Source organism: Anomaloglossus baeobatrachus, chromosome 1, assembly GCF_048569485.1.
Source record: "Anomaloglossus baeobatrachus isolate aAnoBae1 chromosome 1, aAnoBae1.hap1, whole genome shotgun sequence".
NCBI lineage: Eukaryota > Metazoa > Chordata > Amphibia > Anura > Aromobatidae > Anomaloglossus > Anomaloglossus baeobatrachus.
In genome coordinates, this window is record NC_134353.1 from 771220664 (window position 1) to 771241176 (window position 20513).

The window sequence follows — 20513 nt, forward strand, 5'->3', positions numbered from 1 at the left end:
AATGTTCCAGCCATTTAAAATGACTGAAACATTGAAATCCAGCCCTGGCCAGTGAAGCTGTAGCACTGGCCATTGGCTGGAGCTGGGTGACCTCACTGGATCACCCTCCCCCAGCTCCAGTAGCTCTGATTGGAGAGATCGGCCTTGTGACCGATTTCTCCAATCACAGTGGACGTGTTACCGGTGACCGCCCCCATCAGCTTCACTTGTCGTCCCTGCAGCATGCCAGCACAGTGAGTGTACACAGTGCAATGGCAGGGCGACAAGCTCCGGTCCCATGCTGTTATGAGACCGGAGCATGTGATGTGCTGCGCGATCCCTGTCCTCCTCCATCTGTCATAGTGCCACCGCTCCCTCCGATCTGCTGCCCGGCCCCTACCCCTCGTGATCGGTGCCCGCCCCCTCCCCTCCGTGATGTGCTTCTCGCCCCCTCCCCTCCGTGATGTGCTGCTCGCCCCCTCCCCTACGTGATGTGCTGCACGCTCCTCCCACCTCTCACCCCCCTGGTCAGCTACCCCCCCCTCCCCTGTCACCCCCGTGTTGTGTGCTCCCTCCCCTGTCACCCCCGTGATGTGCGCTCCCTCCCCTGTCACCCCCGTGATGTGCGCTCCCTCCCCTGTCACCCCTGTGATGTGCGCTCCCTCCCCTGTCACCCCCGTGATGTGTGCTCCCTCCCCTGTCACCCCCGTGATGTGCGCTCCCTCCCCTGTCACCCCCGTGATGTGTGCTCCCTCCCCTGTCACCCCCGTGATGTGTGCTCCCTCACCTGTCACCGCCGTGATGTGTGCTCCCTCACCTGTCACCGCCGTGATGTGTGCTCCCACACCTGTCACCGCCGTGATGTGTGCTCCCTCCCCTGTCACCGCCGTGATGTGTGCTCCCTCCCCTGTCATCCCCGTGATGTGTGCTCCCTCCCCTGTCACCCCCGTGATGTGTGCTCCCTCCCCTGTCACCGCCGTGATGTGTGCTCCCTCCCCTGTCACCCCCGTGATGTGCGCTCCCTCCCCTGTCACCGCCGTGATGTGTGCTCCCTCCCCTGTCACCCCCGTGATGTGTGTTCCCTCCCTTGTCACCCCTGTGATGTGTGCTTCCTCCCCTGTCACCCCCGTGATGTGTGCTCCCTCCCCTGTCACCCCCGTGATCTGTGCTCCCTCCCCTGTCACCCCCGTGATCTGTGCTCCCTCACCTGTCACCCCCGTGATCTGCTGTCCACTCTCCCTCCACCTCTCACCCCCGTGATCTGCGCTCTGCTCACCTCTCACCCCGTGATCTGTGCTCTGTTCACCTGTCTCCCCCGTGATCTGCGCTGCGCTACCTCTCCCACCTCTCACCCTCCCCGATCTGCTGCCTCCTTCATCTCCTGTGATCCTGCTGCCTTGATCCATCCTGTAGGGTAACTATCCCCAATCTCACCTCCCACTCCCCTTTCCTGCCATCACCCCTTCCCCCCCATCCTCTGCCGCTCCTGCATCCACTGCGCCGTCTCCCATCCGCCCCCACCCTATCCCAGCCTCCGCCGTCTCACATTCACAGATGCTCCCTTTATATGCCGCTGCCCCCCCCATCTGCCGCCCCCCAATCTGCCGCTGTTCTGATCCATCCTGTAAGTATTGTTCGTGGCTCTTTTCTAACTATCCCCAATCGCATCTCCCACTCCCTCCCCTCCCCCACCTGCCTGCCGCCAAGTGCTGATCAGCTGCGTGATTGGCTGATCAGGTACGTAATTGTTGCTTTAGTTTTTGCTTTTTTTTGTGCACCCCAAATAAAAAAAACAAAACAAAACATGTACAACTAGGTACCTGATCAGCAATCGTCCTGCAGTTGTACTCGACTTTGGACAGGACTTCTTTTTTCCATCCCACCTAGTCCCCCCCCCTTTTTTTGCAGAACATTTGTGCGTGCACCCTATTTTTTTTTCTATGCCATGGGGGTCTTGTTTCCAAAATGGGGTCATATGTGGGGGAGCTCCAATGTTTTGGCACCTCAGGGAGTCTCCAAACACAACATGGAATACGCTAATTATCCCAGACAATTTTGCGTTTGAAACGTCAAATGACGCTCCTTGCATTCTGAGCCCTGCTGTGCGCCCGAACATTTCATTTCCACCACATATGAGATGTCTGTGTACTCAGGAGAAATTGCACAATACATTTTATGGTGCAATTTCTCCTGATACCCTTGTGGAAAAAAAAAGCTACCTGGTTGAAGTAACAATTTTGTGGTAAAATTTTTTTTTTATTATTTTCACGGCTCAACTCTATTAACTTTTGTGAAGCCCCCAGAGGTTCAAAGTGCTCAATAAACATCTAGATAAATGCCATGAGGTGTCTAGTTTCCAAAATGGGGTCACATATGGGGGAGCTCCACTGTTTCGGCACCTCAGGGGCTCTCCAAACGCAACATGGTGCGGCTAACGATTCTAGCTAATTTTCTGTTCAAAAAGTCAAATGGCGCTCCTTCCCTTCCGAGTCCTGCCGTGTGCCCAAACAGTGTTTTTTCGCCACATATGAGGTATCTGCGTGCTCAGAAGAAATTGCCCAACAAATTTTGGGGGTTCATTTAATCCTACTACCCTTGTGAATATGCAATATTTGAGGCTAAATTAACATTTTTGTTGCAAAAAGTAAAATGTTCATTTTTTCCTTCCACATTGCTTTATTTACTGTGAAGCACCTGAAGGGTTAATAACCTTCTTGAATGTGGTTTTGAGTAGCCTGAGGGGTGCCGTTTTTAGAATGGTGTACTTTTGGGTGTTTTGTGTCATGTAGACCTCTCAAAATCACTTCAAATGTGATGTGGGCCCTAAAAAATGTGGCTTTGTAAATTTTGTTGTAAAAATCAGAAATTGCTCATAAACTTTGAACCCCTATAACTTCCTTAATTTTTTTTTTCCCCCCAAATTGTTCTGATGTAAAGTAGACATGTGGGAAATGTTTTTTATTAATTATTTTGTGTCATATGTCTCGTTGGTTTTAGAGCATAAAAATTAAAAGTTTGAAAATTACAAAATTTTTGCGAAATTTCTGTTTTTTTCACAAAGAAACGCAAAAAATATCGGCCTAAATTTACCACTAACATGAAGCCCAAAATGACACGAGAAAATAATCTCAGAATCACCGGGATCCGTTGAAGCGTTCCAGAGTTATAACGTCATAAAGTGACACTGGTCAAAATTGCAAAAAATGGCCTGGTCTTTAAGGTCAAAATAGGCTTGGGGCTGAAGGGGTTAAATAATTATGCAGCAAGTTGTGTTTTAACTAGTGATGAGCAAATAGTAAGGGGTCAGATTCGTACTGAATACTTAGTACTATTCCAGTGTTCGTCACAAATAATGAACCTAATGCAAGTCAATGGGGAACCCGAGCATTTTCTTGAACATTTCCCAGAAAAATACTTAAATTCTCCATTAACTTGCATAAGGTTTGTTATTCGTGACAAATACTGGAATAGCAATAGGTATTAAGTACGAATAATCCGAACCCGATTATCTTACTATTCGCCGATCACTAATTATAACTAAGAATCAATTTGTTAGAATTAATTTGTTACCTGCTTTGGACTGTACTATATAAGACAATCTAATTAGGCCATGTCAGGTAAAAATCGTACAATTTATAATGTTATATTTATATTGCTCTCTGAGCATCACTAAGTTTGTGTTCTACGATGTAGTCAGTAACACTACTCATTATTACTTGTTACTCTACAATAACATTACAACAGACTTTCGAACACATTACTTAACATATTGTTTCATCATAAGTTAATTACCTTAGGAACTTTTCAAGGTCTTCCCGGCTACATCTGGACCATGAAACATCGCCAAGATTCTGCCCCTTGATCCATTCTCCTGACATAATATGAAGACCATCTGCACAGGATGGGTGGTCATTGTCATGGTTTATACCCATGCTGATTTCATAACATGTAAGAGAAAAGCAAACTCAAAAATTAAAAATAAATATCTCATAACAAAACCAGAACTTTTTCCTATATAGTTATTAGACATGAAAAGAAAACTTATTTAGACTCTTTGTAGAGTGTTTTATATGTTAAACCATCGAAAAGATTATTAATTGCAGTTGTGTTGCGAACATATTTATCTCATACCACTATATTGTCTGTAAAGACATTAAAAAGTGACTTATCAGAAAAAGCCATTCTTTGTGTGAGCATACATTATTATTAGCAATCACATGACATAAACTCGCCTATTACATCTGTGAGAGGAAACAGGCTCAAAAAGGCTATGTCAGACAGATTTGGCACAAGCCAATCTGTCTGGAAGATCCTAGAGGAACCTTTATCCTGGTCTTCATCCTAAACCCTGTAAAGGAATGTGATCTTACAATTGGGTCCACTGGATTACTTCCATGGAAGGACTGTTGATCGGAGGAGTGAACCAGAGGCAAGAGGGATCATCATGCAAAGTCAATACTGAGAAGTCGACAGGAACAAAATCAGAATTCAAGTGGGTGATTAAAATTCAAGCCAGGGTCAGACAATGGGAAATATAAAATAGCATAGAGGAGCAAAGTAACAAAGAGAACAGGTCTAGCTGAAGTAACTAATCAACTGAAGCATGAACAGCCCCTCCTCCCTATCTGCATCTCAGCTTCTATCTCTAACCAACTCCCTTGGCCTCTCACAGCTCTCATCCTCTGAGACACATGAAGATGGTAACACCCTTGACCTGGTCTTTTTCCGCTTCTGTTCAATCTCTCACTTTGATAACTCACCTCTTCCCCTCTCTGACCACAACATCCTCTCCTTCAAGCTCACAAACCCTCATCCGCCCCAGCATGCTCCCACCTATCACACTTTCAGAAACCTACAGGCCATTGACTCTCAGACACTTACAGACTCTCTACACTCATCACTATCCCCCATCTCCTCACTTTCCTGTCCTGATCTGGCTTTAAACCACTACAATGAAACACTCAGAAGCACCCTGGACCAAGTAGCACCCCTCACTCTCAGAACCTCCAAACACTGAGTAAAACAGCCTTGGCTCATATCACAAACTTGATTTCTCCAGCGATGCTCTAGGAGTGCCGAACGCCTATTGAGGAAAACCCGCACACCAGAAAACTTCATCCACTACAAGTTCATGTTAAGGACCTACAACTCTTCCCTTCACCTTGCTAAACAGACCTACTTAACCACCCTTATCTCCTCACTATCCAAAAATCCAAAAAAGCTCTTTGACACCTTTCACTCCCTCCTCAGTCCCAAAGCACAGACCCCTATCACAGACCTTCATGCTGATGACCTGGCCTCGTATTTCACAGAGAAAATAAAAAACATCCGCCGCGAGATCAGCTCCCAGCCACCAAGCTTTGTGAATCACATCCCTCCCCATATCCCATCCAGCTCACTTTCCACATTTGACCCAGTCACAGAAGAGGAAGTCTCCAGGCTCCTCTCTTCTTCTTGTCCTACCACTTTCCCTACTGATCCCTTTCGCTCACACCTACTCCAGTCCCTCTCTCCGGTTGTCACTACTCACCTAACTAACATCTTCAATCTCTCTCTCTCTTCTGGTATCTTCCCCTGTTCCCTCAAACACTCTGTCATTACTCCATTATTAAAATAACCTTCTCTTGATCCATCCTGCACAAGCAACTACAGACCAGTCTCCAATCTCCCCTTCATCTCCAAACATTTGGAGCGCCTGGTCTACTCTAGTCTCACCCGCTACCTTTCCACTCACTCTCTTCTAGATCCTTTACAGTCTGGCTTCCGCCCTTTACACTCAACAGAAACTGCCCTTGTCAAAGTGACCAATGACCTATTTACAGCAAAACGTAATGGTGACCACCTCTCTGCTTATCCTTCTTGACCTTTCTGCCGCCTTCGACACTGTTGACCACCATCTCCTTCTCTCTATGCTCAATTTTATTGGCCTAAAGGACACTGTGCTTTCCTGGTTCTCTTCCTATCTTTCTGGCCGCTCATTCAGTGTATCATTTGCTGGCTCCACATCTGCTCCTCTTCCTCTCACTGTTGGGGTCCCTCAAGGTTCAGTCCTCGGCCCTCTTCTTTTCTCCCTCTACACTGCCCCAATTGGAATGATCATCAGCAGATTTGGCTTTCAGTACCATCTTTATGCTGATGACACACAGCTATACACCTCATCCCCTGAGCTCACCCCCGCTGTACTACAGAACACCAGTGATTGCCTGACTGCAGTTTGCAATGTCATGTCTGCTCTCTATCTGAAACTAAACCTTTCCAAAACTAAATTTTCTTCTTTTCCCTCCATCTTCCAACCTTCCTAAACCTGACATCTCCCTCTCTGTGTGTGGCACAACGATAAGTCCTAGGCAGCAAGCCCGCTGCCTGGGTATTATACTTGACACTGATCTCTCCTTCACCTCTTACATACAATCTCTTGCCTGTTCCTGCCGCTTGCACCTCAAGAACATCTCTAGAATCTGCCCCTTTCTCACAATGGAAACAACAAAAACCCTCACTGTGGCCCTGATCCACACTCGCCTTGACTACTGTAACACTCTATTAATTGGTCTCCCCCTAACTAGACTCTCTCCTCTACAGTCCATCCTCAATGCAGCAGCCAGGGTCACTTATCTGGCTAACCGCTACTCGGATGCCTCTGCTCTGTGCCAGTCTTTGCACTGGCTGCCCATATATCACAGGATCCAATTCAAACTGCTTGTTCTCACCCACAAAGCTCTCCACAATGTGGCACCCCCCTACATCTCCACCCTCCTCTCTGTCTATCATCCCACCCATTCTCTATGCTCTGCAAATGACTTTCGACTAACATCCACACTAATTCGAACCTCCCACTCCCGAATCCAAAACTTCTTCCGAGCTGCACCAAACCTCTGGATCGCTCTACCCCCAGAAGTTAGGACGAATCACAACTTACTCAGCTTCAGACGCACCCTAAAAACGCATCTTTTTAGGGTGGCTTATCACAATCCCTAGCCAAACTAATTTCACCTAATCCCTCCAACTTCTCAGAAACTTACCCCACATCAAACTCCATGGCACCCAAATGCATCTCAAGGCTCTGGCCAACTGATCCAGGAAGCCATTATCTATCCCCCATTTTCTTGAGATGGCTGGATTGTCATTGTAAATAAGCACTTGTACCTTGCCCCCCTTCCCCATCTCATTGTAGATTGTAAGCTCTCACGAGCAGGGTTGTCTTTTTTTCCCTTTAAATATTGCATTTTTTATAACTGTTACTTGTTTGTATATGATCCTCCTGAATTGTAAAGCTCTGCGGAATATGTTGGCGCTATAGAAATAAAGATTATTATTATTAACTGACCGCTAAAGAATAGCTGCTAGGATTCATATAAAAGAGAGCCCTGCCCATGGATCCCAGCAGAGAGCTAATTAGATTACCAGCTCAATACAGCAAAATTGAATAGGCTAAAAGTACATATCCAGCTTCAAGATTGATTTAAGCAGTTTTTAAAAGTAATGAGTTCAGAAAGACGGTGGACGTTTCCTAGTTTTTTGTGGGGGCAATGAAGTGATGGAAGATAGAGATATAGATATTTTTTGCAAAAAGGTACTAAATATTGCAAATAGGGATGAGCGAACCTGAATAGTAAAGTTCAGGATTCATAATAGACACCGGATGTCAGGTGCTCGGACTTGAACACAGACGTTTACAATACGTCAGTGTCTGACATCGCTTTTTGGGTACTGTTCGTATGTTAATAAAGTTTGTTGAAAGGCTGTAGTGCAGCTAATCAACAAGCACTATTGCATGTGGAAGTTGCCTGTACGCTGCTGTGAACAAGAAGGTAAAAAAAAATGACTATTCTTTATAACCAGTGCAGGTAAAACAGACAACTACGGGCTTCAATTCTCAGCTTTCTGCCTTTACCTTGGCCAGTTATCAAAAAATATAGGGGAATCCACATCATTTATTTGTCAGCTTAACCCCTGCGCAACTGAGGATGAACTGATATGTCCTAAATCATGAAAGTGTAATTACCGCCGGCTGCTGCAGTGAGCCAGTGGTAATCCCTGCACATGTCTGCTGATTTGAACAGCCGACATATTTGGCTAACAGTCTCAGGTGGATCCGTTGATCCACTGGCATCTGTTAACCAATTAGATCACATTGTCAAAATGTGACAGCACAATTTAAATGTCTGTGGCAGGGAAATCGCCTTTCCTCGCCACCATGAGGCCCTGTGACGCAATCATGGGGAGTTGATGGTTGTCAACAGAAATGAATCAGAGATGAGACTGCTGATCCTTATACTCCTCTAGGGGGACTAGTAAAATAAAAAAGGTAGAAAAAAGTTTTAAAACATTTAAAAAAATGAAAAAACCTTAAACTTCAAATCATGCCCCATTCGCCCCATTGAAGGTTAAATGGTTAAAAAAAATATATATATATACATACACATTTGGTATTGCCGCATTTAGAAAACCACGATCCATCAAAATATGAAATCAATTAATCTGGTAAACGGCGTAGCGGTAAAAAATGGAAACCTCAAAATTACATTTTACAATAACAGGCGATCAAAATGTAGCATCTGCATAAAAAGGGTATAATTAAAAATATCAGATCGAGATGCAAAAAATAAGCTGTCACTGAGTCCAATATCGCCAAAAAATGAGAACGCTACGGGTTACAGAAATTGCGCAAAAAGTGTGTCACTTTTCTGGGACAAACTTCAGATTTTTTTCACCTCTTAGATAAAAGTAAACCTATACATGTTTGATATCTATGAACTCGTACTAATCTGACACATCACAATTACATATCAGTTTTACTGTATAGTGAACATGGTGAATAAAATACCCCCAAAACAATCGTAAAATTGCACTTTTTTGACAATTTTTCCATCCTTTGAATTTTTTTGCCATTTTCCAGTACACTATTTGGTAAAACTCATTGTTTAATTTAAAATTGCAACACGTCACAAAAAAACAAGCCCTCATATGGCAAGATTGACTGAAAAATAAAAAGTTATGGCTCTCGGAAAAAGGGGAGCAAAAAACAAAAACGAAAAAATGGAAAATCACCTGGGGGTGAAGGAGTTAAAGACTGGTGCCAGCAATTGACAGTGACATATTAGGGGTTAAACAGCAGAGCTCTATATTTTCTACAAAGACATAGAATTAGATATAAATATACTTGTAAGGAAGGTGACCTATATATTTTCTAAGTAAAACTCATGCCTCCTCCTTTCAAGACTTTGTTCTCTGAAAGGCTGACTTGTACTTATTCCATTCAGCCTGCACATTAATGCCCTAATTCATCATTTGTGGGGTGTTTTTATGTCAATTTCCTTTTTTGCCTTGTGGTATTAGTTTAAATTTTTGGTACCAAATTTTTCAAAATGCCATACACAATTCCTGAATTTGGTGTGAAGTCAAAAACAGTCTTTTTTTCTGTCTTCTCCAAAAGTTTAAAGGGAACCTGTCAGCAGAAATTTCGCCCAAAACCTAAAAGATTCCCCCTCTGCAGCTCCTGGGCTGCATTCTAGAAAGGTCCCTGTTATTATTGTGCCCCATGTGAGACCAAAATAAAGACTTTATAAAGTGGTACCTTTTTGTATTCAGCTACTGTAAATGTGACACGGGGGCGGGCTCTCTGGCGTCCCTTATTCTGCCTCCTGGTCCTGTATGCCGCCACTATCGCTCCTTTCCATAGCTGATGCACCGCCCACTGCTCCAGCCATCCCCGCGCATGCCCAGTGCCAGTCTCACGGGACTGAGCAGTGTGACCGCTGGTGACGTGTCCGCAGGCAAGTGATTATGGGCGAGGCTGTGATTGTTATCAGCAAGTACCCGCCCATAATCTCGTGAGCGCGCAAACCTCACCAGCGGTCACACTGTGCTCAGGGTAGTGCTAGACTGTATGGGCTGCTTTCAGGGATGACGTCCCTTTTGTCACGTGATAGTATTTTGAACACGCCCCTATCACGTGACAAAAGGGAAGTCATCCCTAGAAGCAGCCCATACAGTCTAGCACTACCCTGAGCACAGTGTGACCGCTGGTGAGGTTTGCGTGCTCACGAGATTATGGGCGGGTACTTGCTGATAACAATCACAGTCCCGCCCATAATCACTTGCCTGCGCACACGTCACCAGCGGTCACACTGCTCAGTCCCGTGAGACTGGCACTGGGCATGCGCGGGGATGGCTGGAGCAGTGGGCGGTGCATCAGCTATGGAAAGGAGCGATGGGGGCGGCATACAGGACCAGGAGCCAGAATAAGGGACGCCAGAAAGCCCGCCCCCGTGTCACATTTACAGAATCTGAATACAAAAAGGTACCACTTTATAAACTCTTTATTTTGGTCTCACATGGGGCACAATAATAACAGAATGCATAATTCTAGAATGCAGCCCAGGAGCTGCAGAGGGGGAATCTTTTAGGTTTTGGGCGAAATTTCTGCTGACAGGTTCCCTTTAAGCCTGACTTTATCTAGAAAGTTGTGCCCTTTGGGGGGACATTAGAGAATGTTCTGAGAACTTGTGTCAAGAACTTTTATTTAGAAAATTACCAGTCTGAATCTGTCCACCATTTTATTAAATAAAACGGGCAATTCTAGACTGATGATAGATCCTTTTTAGTTTTGTATAATTGGAGACTTGGGTCTTTAAAATAAATACAGAATTTTATTGCTCTTTTTTTCCTGTAAAAAGCCACGGGCAAATAAACTCATTACAAGTTGAACACATGGTTGTCAAGTCAACAAAAATATTTTTAACTTATAAAACCTTTGTAAGAAAGCTGCTGCCAGAAAATGTTGTGATCATCTCGCAAAAAAAAATTGATGCCAATTGTAATGGAGTTTAAAGATGAACTCTTCTCAGTTTGTCTAGCAGAACTCTGCCAAAAGGGCTTTCAGCTTTGCATCTTACAATACTAGACACTACATTGAGTTATTTATCACCTCATATCAACTAAACACATATGAATGAACCAGGTGTAATCAAAACACTTTTTTGGCTTTTGAAGTGAAAATAAACACTAGTGTAAAGCTATGCAGGCAGCTCAAGACCAAAATGATTTGTTCTTAAATGATGTATATAATGGAAACTGTATGTATAGTAATTTTGTATAGGAAACTGTCATTTTTCCACTGCTTTCAGTACAAATGTTTCCTGGAAAGAACTTTGCTAGAATGAAAAAAATAACTTCAATGCTATTTGCTTTCTCTTTATTGGTTTTTGAGGAATTTTAATTATTTCACCTAATATTAGACATTTTTAGTGTTACCAGGTATCTTTATGCTATATTAACCCATTGACCAATTACTGGCTTCAATATTAAAAAAAAAATGTGTTTCAACTTATATCATAGCTTCCCATTCCTACAGATTATAGCTACAGTAGCTACAACCTTCATAAAAAGTTGAAAAATAGTATTACAAATTAATGTTTCATAAAGTTTTTTTTTTTTACACTGATCATTAAAGGCCCCGTCACACACAGAGATAAATCTTTGTCAGATCTGTGGTTGCAGTGAAATCATGGACATACTGTTCCATTTGTACACAGCCACAAACCTGGCACTGATTGTCCACAATTTCACTGCAACCACAGATCTGCCACAGATTTATCTCTGTGTGTGACAGGGACATTAGAAAAACATGCTCCTTTCCAAGCAATAATTCAGCATACGTGTATTCTTCCTTGAAAAAGATTTTAAAGCTGTTTAAAATGATTGTCGACTACTTCTAAGGGGTACTTTGCACACTACGACATCGCAGGTGCGATGTCGGTGGGGTCATGTCGAAAGTGATGTACTTCCTGCGTCGCTCTCGACATCGTAGTGTGTAAATCCTAGATGATACGATTAACGAGCGCAAAATCGTCGTAATTGTATCATTGGTGTAGCGTCGGCGAATTCCATAATTACGCTGACGCGACAGTCCGATGTTGTTTCTCGCTCCTGCGGCAGCACACATCGCTGTGTGAAGTCGCAGGAGCGAGGAACATCTCCTACCTGCGTCACCATGGCTCCCGTCGGCTATGCGGAAGGAAGGAGGTGGGCGGGATGTTTACATCACACTCATCTCCTCCCCTCCGCCGCCCCTCCGATCCTATTGGCTGCCTGCCGTGTGACATCGCAGTGACGCCGCACGACCAGCCCCCTTAATAAGGAGGCGGTTCGCCGGCCAGAGCGACGTCGCACGGCAGGTGAGTGCATGTGAAGCTGCCATAGCGATAATATTGGTAACAATATGATAACAATGATATTGCAGCTGCGACGGGGGCAGGGACTATCGCGCTCGGCATCACATCATCGGCTTGCGATGTTGTAGTGTGCAAAGTACCCCTTTGTCTACAATCACACAGAGTGAATGCAGACCTTTGGATTTGGGCTGGACAGCCCCTTTAATATCCAAACATGCCCTGATAATAAAATATATTTCATAGCTGTGTTTTCCTGCCAACCACTGAAAAAATTTGGAGAGATGTAAATTAATTTTTAGAATGATTTAATCAAAATTAGTTAATTTTAGTAAACAGTAAGTAACTTACTTGTGACCCATTTCATGAGCAATAGTAAAGGCAAGGTTTAGTCCATTATCTTCAGCAATGATGCATTTTCTTTTGTCACTGCACATTCCATTTAGATAAGCAATGCCTGAAATTACATAATTGCTTGATAAGAAATGGTGCATTTTTAATCGTACAATCATATACAAAAGAAATAATTCAATTAAGCTCCCAAGGGATAGTACAGTGGCTGACTTGCAACTTAAGGGTTTGCTCACAATGCCATATACATCGGACGAGTGCTGTCTGATGTATTATCGGATAGCACTCGCTTCTATGTTATACTATGGGGCAGTACTGACCAGCAGTTTTTTACACAAGCAGATTCAACATGAGAAAAACATTGCTGCATGACTCTGGCAGCTTATATAAGACAGCGTGCATGCATTCAAGACAATGAGTGCATGAAAAACATTGGACTGCACTTGGGCATCATCCGAGTGCAGTATGATATACTCCGACACAGACAATGAAGAAGATGGAGACATTCAGCTCTCCCTCTTCTCACCTGTGCTCCGATTATCACATGCAATAGAACTGGATCACAGTAAACTAACACTTGGCTCATGCTCGCTACAGAGTTTGAAACGAGTGTCATCTACATAATTCATCCACATGTGAGAATCATCACCAGTATGAGCGAAATCCTCAAAACCCTTAAAACTATAGCCTTTATTTTCATTCGAAGGAATTAATTTTTACGCACTTTTTAACATTTTACATGAAGTATCTTTAACACGAATAAAAACAAATTTGGGCAATTTATCCCGGGGTTGCCAAATTCAACGATAATATCAAACACTCAGAAACAGAACAAAAAAAAATCTTATGTAAAGTGTATTCACTATTTATTTATAATGTAGACTTACAAAGAATTAATAGATAACTATGCATGTCCCCAGAAAATTGATTTAAATGGATACTATACTTTAAAGTACATTTTCAGAATTAACAGTAATATATCTGTAATGCAGTGGCTTGCAGTATTGATAGCCTGTGAACATTTCCACATTTTGTTGCCTTTAACCCAAAAACTTAAATATATATTATAGGAAATGTATGTGACATACCAACATAAAGTAGCAGGTACAATACAATGCTAATTAATTATTTAAAAATCATACAATGGCATTTTTTGGATTTTTTGGGGATTCTGTCTGGTATAGTTTAAGTGTACCTATAATAACAATTACAGACTTCTCCATTCTTTGTAGATGGAAAAGCTTGCAAAATCATCAGTGTATCAAGCACTTATTTTCCTCACTGTATTTCTAAAGTGTATTGGGAAGGATAAAAGACCAAAAGGATATAGTATCAGCGGTATCAACTAATTAAACCAAACAAAAAAAAACTCCTAATAAAAATGTATACTTTATTTCTATATCAATTAAAAAAGTTATATTCATTCAACCAGAGACACACAATGTGCATAAAGTGTTAAGGCCATGTCACACTAAGCAACATCGCTAGCAACATCGCTGCTAAGGAACGACTTTTGTGATGTAACAGCGATGTTGCTAGTGATGTCGCTGTGTGTGACATCCAGCAACAACCTGGCCCCTGCTGTGAGGTCGTTGGTTGTTGCTGAATGTCCTGGGCCATTTTTTAGTTGTTGCTGTCCCGCTGAGAAGCACACATCGCTGTGTGTGAAAGCGAGAGAGCAACAACTGAATGTGCAGGCAGCAGGAGCCGACTTTTGCAGACGCTGGTAACCAATGTAAATATCGGGTAACCAAGAAGCCCTTTCCTTGGTTACCCGATATTTACCTTCGTTACCAGCGTCCGCCGCTCTCACACTGTCAGTGCCGGCTCCCTGCTCTCTGCACACGTAGCCGGAGTACACATCCGGTAATTAACCCGATGTGTACTGTGGCTAGGAGTGCAGGGAACAGGGAGCTGGAACTGGCAGTGTGAGAGCGGCGGACGCTGGTAACGAAGGTAAATATCGGGTAACCAAGGTAAGGGCTTCTTGGTTACCCAATGTTTACCGTGGTTACCAGCGTCCGCAGAAGCTGGCTCCCTGCTGCCTGCACACGTAGCAGAGTACACATTGGGTAATTAACTCGATGTGTACTGTGGCTAGGTGTGCAGGGAGCCAGCGCTAAGCGGTGTGCTCTGGTAACCAAGGTAAATATCGGCTTGGTTACCAGATATTTACCTTAGCTACCAAGCGCAGCATGCTTCCACACGAGAGATCTGCCTGTGTGACAGCTCACCTGCAACCCGTGTAGCGATGCTCCAGCGATCTCTGCCAGGTCGTGTTGCTGGTGGGATCGCTGGAGCGTTGCTTAGTGTGACATCTCACCAGCGACCTCCTAGCAACTTACCAGCGATCCCTATCAGGTTGTATCGTTGTTGGGATCGCTGGTAAGTTGTTTAGTGTGACTGGGCCTTTAGATACACCAGATGGAAAGTGTAAGGGTAATTGCATCTAGGGGCTGTGCAGATCAATGATAAATAAACCTAATGGATTCAGATGCTGGACCCTAGGGGATATGACTCACCCTTAATTGGTCCCTGCCTAGCAATAGGGCTTTAAGCACCCAACTTTCTTGGTGCCCCCATTCCACGGTGGCTGTCCCAATTGTATCCCTTACTAACTTGAAGATAACCATCACCAAATTTACCAGCATAAAGTGCAAAGTGCAAAACCACATATACACATACAACAGACACAAATTAGTAGAGCGGTTGCTACCCAAAGAGTCAACTACAATAAATATTTACACTAGGTGACACCTAAGTTACCCAGGACTGGTATCATCAGTAATTCACTGGATCTATTGAAATTGAACAATATGAGATCAAGGCACTCTAGATTGTCCCTCATTAAATTCACTAGCAAAGAAAGAGATGCAAAATAACATACAGCTCACTGGTTGAATGTCTACAATCCAGGGATTACAGTTCAGGATAAAGCACCATACTCCATTATTCCAAGGATAACATGTCCCCAGAAACATCCCTAGAAAGATCCCTAGAAAGAGGCATGAATCATATCAGATGACTATAGATAGGTGGGTGAGAAAAAGGAATACACCCATTGAGTACTTTACGATTTGTTGGTAGGGCCTCCAGGTCTACTGTCGAGGCATGCATGTCAGCAAAGAATGACAATTCATATGTCAGCAACGCTCAGTTGTGTCTTTGACCCCCCCTTCTTCTAACGCGTTTTCCCCCGACAGACACCTGGCTATGTGCTCCTGTGATCTACATGCTATACCCCACGTTGTATTAATACCAGGTATATATTTCTTGAACTGTTTGGAAACCACGACGGGATGTGACTTTCTCCCCTATTGTCAGCTTTGATCCCCTGAGGAACTCCATGCACAAATGGGGGGAAACGCATTGGGAGAAGGGCGAGGTCAAAGACACAACTGAGCGTTGCTGACATATGACTTGTCATTCTTTGCTGACATGCATGGCTCGACAGTAGACCTGGAGGCGCTACCAACAAATCATAAAGTACTCAATGGGTGTATTCCTTTTTCTCACTCACCTATCTATAGTCATCTGATATGATTCATGCCTCTTTCTATGGATGTTTCTAGGGACATGTTATCCTTGGAATAATGGAGTATGGTGCTTTATCCTTTATATGTGAACTGTAATCCCTGGATTGTAGACATTCAACCAGTGAGCTGTATGCTATTTTGCATCTCTTTCTTTGCTAGTGAATTTAATGAGTGACAATCTAGAGTGCCTTGATCTCATATTGTTCAATTTCAATGAATCCAGTGAATTACTGATGATACCAGTCCTGGGTAACTCTAAGGTGTCACCTAGTGTAAATATTTATTGCCGTTGACTCTTTGGGTAGCAACCGCTCTACTAATTTGTGTCTGTTGTATGTGTATATGTGGTTTTGCACTTTGCACTTTATTCTGGTAAACCTGGTGATGGTTATCTTCAAGTTAGTAAGGAATACAATAGGGGCAGCCGCCGTGGAATGGGGGCACTAAGAAAGTTAGGGTGCTTAAAGCCCTATTGCTAGGCAGGGACCAATTAAGGGTGAGTCATATCCCCTAGGGTCCAGCATCTGAATCTGTTAGGTTTATTTACCATTGATCTGCACAGCCCCTAGATACAATTACCCTTACACATTCCATCTGGTGTATCTAACACTTTATGCACTTTGTGTGTCTCTGGTTGCATGAATATAACCTTTCTAATTGATATAGAAATAAAGTATACATTTTTATTAGGAGGGGTTTTTTTTGTTTGGTTTAATGTATTGGGAAGGATACATGGTTTTCTAAATGTTTTAAAAATTGAATTCTGAAAATTGTGACTTGCATTTGTAGTCAGCCCCCTGCAATCTGATACCCCTAAATAAAATTCAAAGTGACCAATTGTCTCCAGAAGTCACCTAATTAGTAAATTATTTCAGAACATGAGAGATCAAACATGAAAACCAAGCTACACTCCAGACAGTTCAGGGATAAAGTTGTGGCAAAGAGTTAAGCAGAGTTAGGTTATAAAAATAATGGCCCAAGCTCTGAACCTCTCACAGAGCACTGTTCAATCAATCATCCAAAAATGGAAAGAGTATGGCTCAACTGCAAACTAACCAAGTCATGGCCGTCCATCTAAACTGAATCTAACTAAACCCATATCTACAGTAAAAAATATTTCTCCCTTTCCCTTATTGATAGAGTGGCATGGAAAAGTTTGGGCACTCCTGGTCAAAATTACTGTTATTGTGAACAGTTAATCAAGTTGAAGATGAAATGATCTATTTAAGGCATTGAGGTAAAGATGACACATTTCCTTTGTATTTTAGGCAAACAAAGAAATTATTTTTATCTTTTACATTTTCGATTTAAAAAAAGAAAAAGGGGGGAAGCAAAAGTTTGGATAGCCTTGGAGATTTATATGCTCAGATAACTTTGACCAAGGATTCAAACCGTAATTAGGCATATGGCTTGTTTGCTATCATCGTTAGTAAAGGCTAGATGATGCAAATTTCACAACTTTATAAAAATCCAGCCTCTTCTAACCTTGTGCCAAAGCCAGCAGCCCTGGGCTCCTCTAAGCAGCTGGCTAGCACTTTGAAAATGAAAATGGTGAAGGCCAACAAAGCAGGAAAAGGCTACAAGAAGATAGCAAATGCATTTTCAAATTGCCCTTTCCACAGTTTGAAATGTAATTAAGAAATGGCAATTAATAGAAACAGTGAAAGCCAAGATAAGGTCTGGAAGACCAAGCAAATTTTTTGTGAGAGCTGCTCGTAGGATTGCTAGAGAGGCAAATCAGAACACCCACTTGACTGCAAAAGACCTTCAGGAAAATTTTACAGACTCTAGAGTTGTGGTATATTGTTCTACTCTTCAGAGACATCTGCACAAATATGGTCTTCATGGAAAAGTCATCAGAAAAAACCTCTTATTCATCCTCACCGTAAAATTCAGCATCAAAAGTATGCAAATGAACATATAAACAAGTATTTTTCATTTTACATTTTACACAGTGGACCATTTCCTCCTACTACAGATTCTCTCGTCTCTGGGCATCAGAGACTTGGCCCTATCTTGGAACTCTTCATACCTAACAGACCAGACATTCCGCATCTCCCACTCTCACACCACTTCATAATCTTGCCCCCTATCTGTTGGTGCTCTCCAAGGTTCTGTTCTTGGACCCCTCTTCTTTTCCATCTACATCTTTGGCCTGGTACAGCTCATAGAGTCTCATGGCTTTCAATATCACCTCTACGCTGATGATACTTAGATTTACCTCTCTGGACCTGACATCTCCTCCCTACTAACCAAAATCCCACAATGTCTCTCTGCTATTTCATTCTTCTCAAAACGATTTCTAAAGCTTAACATGGACAAAACTGAATTCATTGTCTTTCCTCCTCACTCAACTCCTCCAAGAAGCTTATCAATCAAAGTTGATGGCTACTCACACTCACCAGTGTCGCAAGCTCATTGCCTCGGAGTAACCCTCGACTCTGCTCTATCCTTCAAGCCACACGTTCAAGCCCTCTTCACTTCCTGCCGACTAGAACTCAAAAATATCTCCCGGATTCATGCATTCCTTAACCAAGAATCAACAAAAACACTAGTGCATGCCCCCATTATCTCCCGTCTTGACTACTGCAACCTCGTGCTCTCTGGCCTCCCTTCTAACACTCTTGCACCCCTCCAATCTATCCTAAACTCTGAGGCCCGACTAATCCACTTCTCTCCCCACTATTTCCCAGCCTCACCACTTTGTCAATCTCTTCACTGGCTTCCCATTGCACAAAGACTCCAGTTCAAACACTAACCATGACATACAAAGCCATCCACAACATGTCTCCTCCATACATCTGTGACCTAGTCTCTCAGTACCTACATGCATGCAATCACAGATCTTCACAAGATCTCCTTCTCCACTTCATTTTTATTTCTTCTTCTCTTCTTCCCACAATCGCATACAAGATTTCTCCCGCGCCTCCCCCATGCTCTGGAACGCTCTACCCCAGACTCTCAGCTACCATGGAAAGCTTCAAAAGGAACCTGAAGACCCACCTCTTGTGACAAGCCTACAATAACTCTCTAACCAGCACACCACTGCGCAACCAGCTCTGTCCTCACCTACTGTACCCACACCCATCCCCTGTAGACTGTGAGCCCTCACGGGCAGGGTCCTCTCTCCTCCTGTACCAGTCTGTGCTTTGTATTGCTCATGATTATTGTACTTGATATTAATGTATGCTCTATTCACTTGTAAAGCACCAAGGAATAAGTGGTGCTATAATAATAATAATAATAATAATAATAATTTTAGAAACAAATCCTGTGGACCTATAAGGTTAAAATAGAACTCTTTGGCCACAATGATCAAATGTATGTGTGGAGAAAAAAAGGACACAGAAAAGAAAAAAATAATATCTCACCAACCATTAAACATGGGGGTGTATCAATCATGCTTTGGGGCTGTGTTGCAGTCAATGGCAGTAGGAACATTTCACGGGTAGAATGGATTCAATGAACTTCAACAAATCTGTAAAAAAGCTGAAGTTGAAAAGTGGATGGCTGCTACAAATGGATAATGATCGCAAACACACATCAAAATCCACAATAGACTACCTCAAAAGATGCAAGCTGAAGGTTTTACAATGCTCCTCAAAGTCTTCTGATGTGTTCTGATCTGAACATCATTGAAAATCTGTGGTTAGACCTCAAAAGAGCAGTGCATGCAAGATGACCCAGGAATCCCAGAGAACTGGAAGACTTTTCTAAGGAAGAATGGATAAAAATCCCTCAAACAAGAAGTTAAATTTGCTTGGCTGGCTACAAAAAGAGTTTACAAGCTGTGATACTTACCAAACTGGTTACTACTAGGTACTGGCCATGAACGGTGGCCGAACGTTTGCATCACCCCATTTTCCTTTTTTGTTAATTTTAAAATGTAAAAATTGAAAATATTTGAAAATATATATATATATTTTTTTGCCTAAAATACAAAGCAAATGTGTCATCTTTAATTGTATGCCTTTTAGATACATATCATTTCATCTTCAACTTCCTCAACTGTTCACAACAGTAATTTTGACCAGGGGTGCCCAAGATTTTTAAATGCCACTGTAGTTCTGCTTTACATCACTTGTCTTATTTACTGCATTATTCTATGTCCTGTTGTGTAAAAACATGTGACACTTCAGATTTTGTGTTATACGGTACCTAATGAAGAGACTTGAGTAGTAGTCTTGAAAGCTTGCTATTTATTACAATTACCACTGAGGGCTCTCAAATTATACAATTTTTCTATACACTGGCTGAGATGGTACAAACATATATGTCCTGTATCAAAATTAAGAGACACATGCTACTTAACCCCTTCAGCCCCCGGGCACTTTCCGTTTTTGCGTTTTTGTTTTTTTCTCCTTTTCTTCCGAGAGCCGTAACTTTTTTATTATTCCATCAATCTTGCCATATGAGGGCTTATTTTTTGCGGGACGAGTTGTACTTTTAAATGAAACCATAGGTTTTACTATATATT

At 42.8% G+C, this 20513-nt stretch overlaps 1 protein-coding gene across 1 annotated transcript in view; it reads right to left on the reverse strand.

Annotated features, from left to right (window-relative positions):
- The window catches only part of ADAMTS19 (ADAM metallopeptidase with thrombospondin type 1 motif 19), a 422212-nt gene that overhangs the window by 191584 nt on the left and 210115 nt on the right, over positions 1-20513 (reverse strand). Inside the window, exons 9-10 of the mRNA XM_075341865.1 lie at positions 12501-12606; positions 3772-3912 (exon numbers count right to left, since the gene is read on the reverse strand). Coding sequence (XP_075197980.1) covers positions 3772-3912; positions 12501-12606 — 247 coding nt within the window. The remainder of the gene's footprint in view (positions 1-3771; positions 3913-12500; positions 12607-20513) is intronic.